Source organism: Arachis ipaensis, chromosome B01 (assembly GCF_000816755.2).
Source record: "Arachis ipaensis cultivar K30076 chromosome B01, Araip1.1, whole genome shotgun sequence".
Lineage (NCBI taxonomy): Eukaryota > Viridiplantae > Streptophyta > Magnoliopsida > Fabales > Fabaceae > Arachis > Arachis ipaensis.
In genome coordinates, this window is record NC_029785.2 from 124,819,734 (window position 1) to 124,830,880 (window position 11,147).

General features: G+C 34.3%; 1 protein-coding gene across 1 annotated transcript; it reads left to right on the forward strand.

The window, feature by feature from the left end:
* LOC107637009 (serine/threonine-protein kinase D6PKL2) lies at positions 20–3,290 on the forward strand. The gene is made up of 3 exons (XM_016340469.2): positions 20–208; positions 1,026–2,047; positions 2,245–3,290. The coding sequence occupies exons 2-3, from the start codon at positions 1,113–1,115 to the stop codon at positions 3,122–3,124; spliced, it is 1,815 nt and encodes a 604-aa protein (XP_016195955.1). The 5' UTR covers positions 20–208; positions 1,026–1,112; the 3' UTR covers positions 3,125–3,290.

Consider the following 11,147-nt stretch of genomic DNA (forward strand, 5'->3'; position numbering starts at 1 on the left):
CCGCCATCCAGCAGGCCAAGTCCCACTCCGATGTCGTGACTCTCTCTCTCTCTCTCTCTCTCTTTCTCTCTTTCTCTCTCTCTCTGAGCCAGCGCCAGCATCAGCACGAGCACCAGGGAACGCCGTAGCAGCTCCCTTTCTACACTGTGCTCTTTCTACTCTTCACGGCTGAACCAACGCCCCTCAGTTTTCTCACCCTTCTGCTGAGGTACTCTTTTCTGCGCATATTAACTTTCCCCTTTTGCATTTCTGTGTATCCTTTTACGCTCCCTTACCTTTCAAGTTTTGCTTTTTCCATCTCCGTCTTCTCGGATCTGCTTCAGATTTGACCCCTTCCATTCCCTTTCGTGAAGATCGCATTTTCATTCAATTACCCCCTTCTTCTCTTTCCTTTCCCTCCTTCGCCCATCTCAATTCTTGTAGCTTTACCAATGTTCACAAAAATCTGCATTCACCTCTTATTCCCATCGACTCTTTGCTTTGCTGTTGGGACTTCAATTCCAACTCTATTTGTTTGTTCTAAGATTTTATTTTGTTTTGTTTTATTTTCATTTTTTGTGTGGGATAGAGGGATGCGTTGGCAGTTTGTTTTAACTGCTTGTTATGTTTTAGGGCAGTGGGAAACATGAAAAGTGATTGCATGTTTTTCATAAAGCATCACTATTTGAGCTTTACTAATCTGATGATCATGCTCTGCATGCCTCAAGTTTTCTTCTTTCTAGAATACATATAGGGTGTCATCATTTGTCAAATGAATAATAGCTAGTTTAGTTATGTTAGTGTTAATGTGCTTATTTAACTGTCACTGATGTTGTTTTACTGCTTACTGGATCTATTTCTCTGCTATTGAGTGCAAACTAGCTGTGCGGTGATGATAACCGTGTTTATGTCTTTGACTCCGGTTATGGTAGAATGAGAGATCAGTTTCTTTCACATGCTATTGTGGTCAGAATCAAGCATGCTTTTCACATAAAAACTCTGTTAAATTGCTGACAACTGTTTGATGCTGTTGATGCGCTTGATAGGTTGTTGCTTATTATTGAAGAAATAAATGGCTTCTCAGCCATGAACTTGTTATATTTGATTTCAATTGGAACTGCTTATCTTCTCTGATGGACTCCAAGACTAGCACTAAAGCTCCTCCAAAACACCATCACAAGACAGCTGTGATCCAAACCTTAGAAACAAAAGACACCAAGCCTTCTCATCTGCAGGTTCCGAAGGGAGACAAGCCTGAGCTGGCTGCTTCTGGAGATTTATCAAGGCTTGCACAAAACACATTGAAGCAGAATACTGGGGAAACTTCCGAAGACAAGAAGTTGGGAAGTTCAACTAAAAAGGGGTCTGATTCCCTGAGTAAAAGATTTGGTTCTGGACCCTCTGGTTCTGAACAGGCTGTTAATGAGACCAGAGGCTCTCAGGAAAACCTTATTGATCAAGAGAAAAAGTCATCGGTATATGGAAGTGTGAAGAACAGTTCTGTTTCGGCCAAAATAAGTGATGGGGCTAGTAGTATTGCAAAGACCAGTGGAAGTGCCAAGATCAGTGATCGAGCTGATCCTGTTGAGAGTGGTAAGAGCAGTATTTGCAGAGGGAGCACAAGTAGTGATGTGAGCGATGAGAGTAGCTGCAGCAGCTTTAGTAGCAGCATTAACAAGCCTCACAAGGCTAATGATTTGAGATGGGAAGCCATCCAAGCTGTTCGAGCTAGAGATGGGGTACTGGGTTTAGGTCACTTTAGGCTACTGAAGAGGTTGGGTTGTGGAGATATTGGCAGTGTATATCTCTCTGAACTGAGCGGAACTAAATGTTATTTTGCAATGAAGGTAATGGACAAGGCATCCCTGGCTAGTCGTAAAAAACTACTCCGTGCTCAGACAGAAAGAGAAATACTTCAGTCATTGGACCACCCCTTCCTTCCAACTTTGTATACCCATTTTGAGACAGAGAAGTTCTCGTGTTTGGTAATGGAAATCTGCCCTGGTGGGGACTTGCATACTCTTAGACAGAAGCAGCCAGGGAAGCATTTTCCTGAGCAGGCAGTAAAGTATGTTAAACGTAAATCCTGCTTTTGTTTCATTCTCTATTGAGTTATGTTTGTTTACTTTCATTTCTTCTTAAAAGCCTGATCAAAATAAGTAACAGTGACAAGTGCAACAGAAATTTTAAAATTTTTAGGTGAAATTTGGCCATGATGTTTATTTGAGATGATGACAGCAACTGTTAATTTACTCTACCATGCAGGTTTTATGTGGCAGAAGTCCTCCTGGCTTTGGAGTACCTTCACATGCTTGGGATTGTCTACCGTGATCTTAAGCCAGAAAATGTACTTGTTAGGGATGACGGACATATTATGCTCTCTGACTTTGACCTTTCCCTCCGTTGTGCTGTTAGTCCAACCCTTGTAAAAACCTCATCTACAGATTCTGAGCCTTTAAGAAAGAATCCTGGTTATTGTGTCCAACCTGCATGTATTGAGCCGCCATCCTGCATCCAGCCTTCTTGTGTTGCTCCTACTACATGTTTTTCACCCCGACTCTTTTCCAGCAAATCAAAGAAGGAAAGGAAACCCAAAACTGAAATTGGCAATCAAGTGAGTCCACTACCCGAGCTGATAGCAGAGCCCACTGATGCTAGGTCAATGTCATTTGTCGGAACCCACGAATACTTGGCACCTGAGATCATTAAGGGTGAAGGTCATGGAAGTGCAGTTGATTGGTGGACTTTTGGAATATTTTTATATGAGCTGTTGTTCGGGAAAACTCCGTTCAAGGGATCTGGAAATCGAGCTACATTGTTTAATGTTGTAGGCCAGCCTTTGCGGTTTCCAGAAGCACCCATTGTCAGTTTTGCAGCAAGGGATCTTATAAGGGGGTTGCTTGTCAAGGAACCTCAGCATAGATTGGCATATAAAAGAGGGGCTACTGAGATAAAGCAACATCCGTTTTTTGAAGGTGTGAATTGGGCATTGATCCGGTGTGCTACCCCGCCAGAGATCCCCAAGACAGTAGAGTATGAGAAGATTCCTTCCCCAGCTTCATCAGCCAGTGAAAAGGCTGTTCACCATAAGTCAATACCTGATCATAAAGGTTCTGATAATTACCTTGAGTTTGATTTCTTTTAGGGACAACCCAGTATATTGATTAAAACAAGGTTCATATGTTAGGGAGGGAGGGGCTGTTATTTAATGTTTTCACTTTTCAGGAACAGATGAAGTATTGTATGTTTGTTTTTCTTGGCTGTTAAGTTTTAAATTTGCATGGCGTAATTAGTGACTGCCTTCTCTGTCATATCCAAGGTTTAATGAAAATTTCTCAGTAATGCACGTGATAGGGATTAGGGAACCCGTGGGGAGTGTATAAATTGTTGGAAGGGAAAACGCAGGCCTTCGTTTCGAGCCTACAATCATTTAAAGATTTTTTTATTCCTTATTATTTATACTAGCAATTCAACAGCCACTAGTTCAGCTGCTTTTCTATTGTTTTATAAACGAACCACAGTGGTTCGAATTACTTGCTTTGCGAGTTCAAACCTTCCTGGTTCGATTTATTTGGACACGTTTGCTTGTAATTCGAACTGCATTGGTTCAAATTATTCATGCATGCAGTTCGAACCGGCCTGGTTCGATTTATATAAATATATGCTTTGGTTTATTGCCGAAACGATTTTGGTTTTGGCTTATATACGTCAATTCGGCCTGGCATTGGTTGATATTGGTTTTTTGCCCTTTTTTTTATAATATCACTCTATACACTAGCGGCTCAACAGGCACTAACGTGCCTGTTCAACCGTTTTTCTATTGTTTTTAAGAAATTAATTTTATTTTTTTGTTAATATATTATTTATTTTTCAAATTTATTTGATAAGTATTTTTTATTTTAATATTAATGTGATTTTATTTATATCATATTTTGTTGAAATTAAAATTACTATAAAAAATTTTTAAAATGTTAAATTATAAAAACACACAATAAAGAGGTATATATTATCAGAAAAAATATAATTTAAAAAATAATATAATAATATTATTCTGATTCAAAAAGAGTATATATAAATCAAAATATATGTTAGTTATTTACAAAAGATAATTTTACTTAAATGTCATAAATATTTATATTTGTCTTTATTTTTTTTTAAGTGGTAGGCTAAAATATAGATCTGGATCTAAAGAGGCCTTTATTTTCCTAAAAATAGTGAAAAAACAAAATAAATGAGAATGCTTATTTTTTCGTTTTTAAATATCAAACTATAAGAATAATTAATAAACAAAATAGGAGAATATAAAAATTGTGTACCTGAAAAAAATCCTTCGTAATTCATCATACATTTTTTTATCAATAACTTTTTTAATCTTGAAAAATTGTCACATTTATTAACCATAAAAATAATTATATAAATGATTCAAGATTATTCAATTAAATTGATTCCTTGTTATAGGGACGAATTCAATTAATTCAATTAAAACCTGGAGAATTGAGATATCTTGTTTTGCACTGAATTTTTTGAAAAGACAACAAAAAATGACATTAATCTTTATTTATGTATGACAAAATATAAATTAAATGACATTACATCTGATTTATTAGGAATTTATAAGTTAGTGCCTATTCAATCGCTTTTTTTTATTGTTTTTAAGAAATTAATTTTATTTTTTTGTTAATATATCATTCACTCTTCAAATTTATTAGATAAGTATTCTTTTATTTTAATGTTGACGTGACTTTATTTATATCATATTTTATTAAAATTAAAATTACTAAAAACTAAAATATAATTCAAAAAATAATGATAATAACATTATCTTGATTCAAAATGAGTATATATAAACCAAAATACACGTTAGTTATTTACAAAAGATAATTTTTATTTAAATGTCATGGATATTCATATTTGTCTTCATATTTTTTAAGTGATAGGATAAAATATGAATCTAAATACGAAGAGGCCTTCATTTTTTTATAAATAGTGAAAAATAGAATAAATGAGAATGCTTATTTTTTTCGTTTTTAAATATCAAACTATAAGAATAATTAATAAACAAAATAGGAGGGTATAAAAATTGTGTATCTGGAAAAAATCTTTCGTAATTCATCGTACATCTCCTTATCAATAACTTCTTGAGTTTAGAAAAACTGTCAGATTTATTGACCATAAAAATAACTATATAAACGCTTCAAGATTATTCAATTAAAAATTATGGGTAACAAAATTAAAATAAAAAATTAAAAACATTATTTATAAATTAACTATTTATAAACGTTATTAAAATTACATGTAAAAAAAATCAAAATAAAAATTTAAAAATATTATTTATAAATTAAATATTTATAAATATTATTAAATTTATTTATTTATTTTTAACAGTATTTAATTTGAATCAAAGATAAAAAATTATATTCAAAGTATTTTTTATTTTTATGCATAATTCTAATCGATAATTTTTTTTAATTTTATCATTCAATTTTTAAAATTATCTTTAATTTTATTATTTTTTTAAAATTATTAATTTATATTTTATTATTGTCTCTATAGTTATTTAAACCGAATCAAACTGACCGGTTCAACCGAAAAACTAATGAACCATATCCAATACCGATCCGGTCTGATATTTGGGGCAGTCGTTTCTTCTTAATTGCTATAAGCATTTTTGTTCTAGAAACCCTTTTAGTCACTGTTTTGTTATCATATGCTGAGGTTTTGTGGCGTTATTTACCATAGGATTGAGTTTTGGATATTACATGTTGCGATTAGAGTTGCTGTGGTTATTGCGAAAGTGGTTTGGAGCTGAGGTTACGGCTTTCGCCATTGCAGGCCGAGGAAAAACGGAGTTTTGTCGCATAATTGAGTTGTGAACGAGGTAGGGGCGGCACTTTCTTTAAACTTATTTTATTTCGAAGAATTGTTATAAATCGATATTGATGTAAAAATATATTTTTGGTGATTATGTGAGTTTTATGAATTGAACTAAGTTGTTTTGGATAAATGATTAATTTATTGATTGACTAAATTGGTTTCTGAATTGTGATAAGTCACGTGTACGCGTGCCTCATGCGTGCGCGTGACATTCAGCGCGCGACTCACTTGATGCCAAAACGTGATCTGCAATTTTAGCCATTTTGGGCCCAATCCAACTCATTTTCTAATGCTATTGAACCAAGGATTGAAGAGGGAGGAACCAAGTAGTATTAGATTTAGGTTTTTATCATGTTTTAGGTGATGCTAGAGAGAGAAGCTCCAACTTCTTTCTAGAATTCTTAGGGTTTTAGTTTAATTTCTAATCATGTTCTAACTTAGTTTTCTTTACATTTTCTTGTTCTAATTTCTTAGTTGGATAGAATTCTCTTGTTAGTTGTCTTATTGTTTATGTTATTTTAGTTTTATGAACGCTCTTGTTAATTTCGATTTCTTTTAATGCAATTTGATATTTTATGTTTTCTTGATGCTTGTTTGAGTTATTATTATTGTTTTCTTGCAATTGGTAGTTGTAACCTTTATTAATTTTTGCAATTTGTCATATTTTACTTTTATGTATTCTAAGTGTTTCCTAAAATGCCTCTTCTAGTTTTAGAATAGAATTTTAGCGCTCTTGGTTTGGTATTAAGGACTTAGGTTTCTTGATGTCATTGATGTCCAATGTGATTGGTAATTTAGGGTTGTTAGTTAGTTTTTGGATCAACTATGTCCACTTCTCCCTCCAATGTTAGAGGATTACTAAGTGGAATTAACCCTTTGCAATTACCATGTTGTGGTCAATAATCTAGGATAGGAAATCTTGACTCTTAATCCCTGTCATGAGTATCTTTTAGCATTTATAGTTCCTTAGTTTTAACTTTACTTTCTTGTTCTTCACACCAAAACCCCAAAAATATCTCATAACCAATAATATGCACATTTTTCTGCAGGCTGCAATTCCTTTGAGAGATGACCCGAGATCTAATACTCTCGATATTTTTATTAGTTTGACTTAAGTGACAAACAAATTAAACTTTGATTTGAGTCAACTGTCGATTTAGAACTATACTTCGATGAGATTATTTTTGTGAAAATTCTAAACCGATGTTTGGCTTGCATCACTAGGCTGTTATAATTTATCTCTTTTCTTTTTTAAGGATTTTTGTCTTTGGAACCAACATGTCTACCATGCTTTTGGTGTGTATTTGTTTCCGTGGCCATTTGTCCAACTGGGACATCAATTTGAATTGAAACATTTTCAGCAAGTATATAGGATTTAGTTATCCTTTTCGTATCAGAAAATGCATCAAGCAATTCATTTGCTATTCTTTGTAAATGTATAATCTTTTAAACTTTTAGTTCACATTGTCCTTATCGAGGATCTAAATGCATCAATGATGATGCATTTCAATTAAGTTCTTTTTTAAGAAGCTTATTTTTCTGCCTAGTGTTGAAAATATTGATTCATCAAAATGACAATCTACAAATCGGACTTTTAAATATATTTCCTATTTGTTTCTCAAGATACCTTACTATAGAGGAAGAATCATATCCAACATATATCTCCAATTTTCTTGGAATCCCATTTTGGTGCGATTATGCATGGCAATTGGAACATATATCACACACCGAATATTCTCAATGGAAAACATTTGGCTGTTGACCAAAAACTAATTGCAGATGAGAGAATTGGTGGTACCTTGTTAGCCTTAAATGAATAAGTGTTGCGACATGTAAAATAGCATGCCCCAAACCGAGGTGGGAGATTTGTTCTCATAAGTAAGGGTCTAGAAATCAATTTAAGCCGTTTAATAAGTGACTCTACTAGTTCATTTTGTGTATAACATGAGCTATTGGATATTCAACACATATACCATTGACCATACAATAAGCATTAAAAGCTTGAGAGGTGAATTCACCAGCATTATCAAGACGAATTATTTTGATTGGATTTTCTGTAAACTATGCTTTTAATTGAATAATTTGAGCAAGTAATCTTGCAAATGTCAGGTTGAAGAAGACAATAAGCAAACGTGTGACTATCTCGAAGATGCATTTATTAGAACCATAAAATATCTAAAATATCCACATGGTGGATGAATTGGTCCACAAATATTGCCTTGAATCCTTTCTAGAAATTCAAGATACTCAAATCAGATCTTTACTGGTGATGGCCTTAAAATTAGCTTTTCCTGAAAACATGCAACGCAACAAAATTTACTAAATTTAAAATCTTCTGGTTCTTTAGTAAATGTCCATGGGAGTTTTCTATAATTCTTCGCATCATAGTTGTCCCAGGATGACCCAATCGGTCATGCCAAATAATGAACTCATTCGAATTAGTAAACTTCTGGTTTACAATAGTATGTGATTCAGTAGTACTAATTTTAGTATAATATAACCCAAATGATACATGATCATCTTTTGTTGTTTTCTTTATTAATTTTTTGAATAAAGTTAGTGATTTTCTTGTTATAATTGAGATTTTTATGCTTTAATCAATATTTCTTGGAGTTACTTTAAGCTTTGGTATGTGTAGAAAATTGTGAAAGATTTTAGGCAAGAACAAAGGAGGAGAAGGACAACCAAAGAAGCCCCTGGGAGAACCAAAAAAGGTGGCATGCAAAAGGAAGCAACCTCCAGGAACCAAGAAAGGAAACAAACCCCAGAGAAGTGCAAAGTGAATTTGCAAATGCTGTCAATTCTGACCTCTTCATACTCCAACGAGCATAACTTGAGATATAGAGGTCCAAATGAAGCAGCTCCAGTGGCGTTAGAAAACTAATATCCAAAGATTCAAAACAATATACATATATCTATAGTGGACTTGCGTGTAACGCTTCCTCTTCCTGTGTTGAACGTAGCCACACTCAAGCCTAAGTACTAGCTGCGTCTAATGCAACTTTCATCCAAGTTCCACGCAGCTCCATCTCCATCCAAGCACAGTTGCGTCTAACTCAGCTCCCTCCACGTCTAACGCAGTAGCCACCTGTGTTCAACGTACAGAACACTTGCGTTCAACGCAGCCACACCATGCATTGAACGCAACCTCTAGAAGCATCTCCAGTAGCTGTCCACCCACCTTGCGTTGAACATGCCACCCCTTACGTCCAACGCAACCAATACAAAAGCCTCAAGAAGTCCAAATTAGGCCCTGCGTTGAACGTGCCCCTCCTTACGTCTAATGCACTTCATGGGCCAACTCCCAAGGATATCACAATCTTTCACCAAACTCTCAAACTTCAAGTACTTGCTTTGTTGACTCAAGATCAAGTATTCAAGTTGCAAGCCCATGATCTCAATAAAGTGACACAGTAAGTTTTGAATTTCAAATACAAGGAAGATTACTAGTTAGTTAAGAATTATTAGAAAAGATTTGATTAAGATATAATTTGATTCTGTTTTGATATAGTTTGAATTCGAATTTTAGACTATTGTTTTAGGTTTTTAAAATAAGTCTAGGAACTGGTCTACGGACAACACATCTTACAACACACGTTACTTCATTGTTTTTGTTTTCAAGCATATCAGGAGAAACTAATCTCCTCGATTAAGGTTAGGAGCTCTGTTTACTTTAATGGATTAATATTATTATTTTTCTACTTTTGATTAATACATTGATATTTTATTCAAGAAGTGTGTTTCTTTCTTCATCCTAAGGGTTAGAGTGTATTGGAAAATAACTTTAATCTGAATTGAATTCTTCTAGTATCTTGGAAGAGTTAATCTTTGGAATTAGGCTAGAAACTCCTTCTCATAATTCTTTGAGTGTCCGAGACTAATTTTGATAAATGATATAAAATCAATTAGGGTTGGATCTTAAGAATTGTGCGGCTTTAAATTCGAAACGGTGCTTAAACTTTTATCATAGTTAATTGATCAACGAATTGACAGTTAATTAAGTTAAGGGGTATGTGACCCCAAACCTACGCACCTTCCTACAAAATTACTTGTAGACCTCATCATCTAATATATAACATAATCACTATTTACTTGTAAATTTCATAAAGGGCAAAAGACAACATTTACCAGTAATTCAAATTCTATCCAAATGCTACGAAAAGACTCTATGGACACCCAACAAAGAATTGCTCGTATCGACAATGGTATTTCAGCCTATTCGACTCCAAAATTTTATATTCAGCGTTCTTTTGATTGTTGTAGTTCTTCACTGTCATCAGAATAGCATCCCTACCCCTGAATCTATGGCCCACCCAAAATTTCACACCATTATTCATGTTGTAATCTTCCCTGTTGCCAAGGTTGAACGGATCATCCAGCTACATTGCGTCAAAATTCAGAGTGTGATAATGGCTTGTAACTTCTGATAATTGTGGAATTCCCAAAAGAGGAGGAAGAAAAGATTGAGCACCCTCACCAGTCGAAATCTTTGACACATACTCCTCATACAAATTACTCTCGTTGGATGACCCGGTTTTGACAACATAATCCGAATTAGACTCATTATCGTCCTCTTCAACACTATTTCGAGTCTGGGTGATGTAAATCGATCTTGCCTCCAACGAAATTACCTGCGAGATCGACGAGGACAACCGACAACCACTACCTATGTCACGAACCGCAGCATACCACTCCATCACATGTTGCGGCATTAGCGTAGCATGTACGTCGAACGTTAACCTCACATGCTGATCAGTATGACATTCTTTAGTGTATCTAGAGAATCAACACAACAAGTGCGTAACATTACAAATGAACTACACTCAAATATCACTCTTTTCTCATAATTTTTTATTATTCCATTGGAATAAATTACTGGAAAAATAAAATTGATTAATTTCTATATGCACATATCTTGGGTACTGTGACTTCAATTCTTTTACACGCATATTTCGAATACTGAGCACTTATTTTCTGTTTTGTGCTTTGTCTCGGATGTATCCAAAACATATAAAATTTTTGTTGTGTCATATTCTGATGACTGACTATTCGAGATATCTATTTAATTTGAATTTGATCACAATTCCTAGGATGTATAACGTTGAGTAGGATTTCGGTAAATAATATATTTAATTAATTTAAATAAAAAATCCCTAAAACTTACCAGCGAGATAAAATCAAGATGAGCCACAGGCGGTGGTGGCTTTGTTCTGGTGAGAAGGCAGCCAACAATGAGAGGAGAGTGTGCAATAGGGTTGTACATGATTTAGTTAATTAACCAAATTAATTTTACA

Excerpts from the sequence above, each read along its gene's own strand:
- LOC107637009 (XM_016340469.2), top strand. The coding sequence starts at position 1,113 with ATGGACTCCAAGACTAGCACTAAAGCTCCTCCAAAACACCATCACAAG. Across the intron at positions 2,048-2,244 it reads TTTCCTGAGCAGGCAGTAAA|GTTTTATGTGGCAGAAGTCC; the intron begins GTATGTTAAACG and ends TCTACCATGCAG.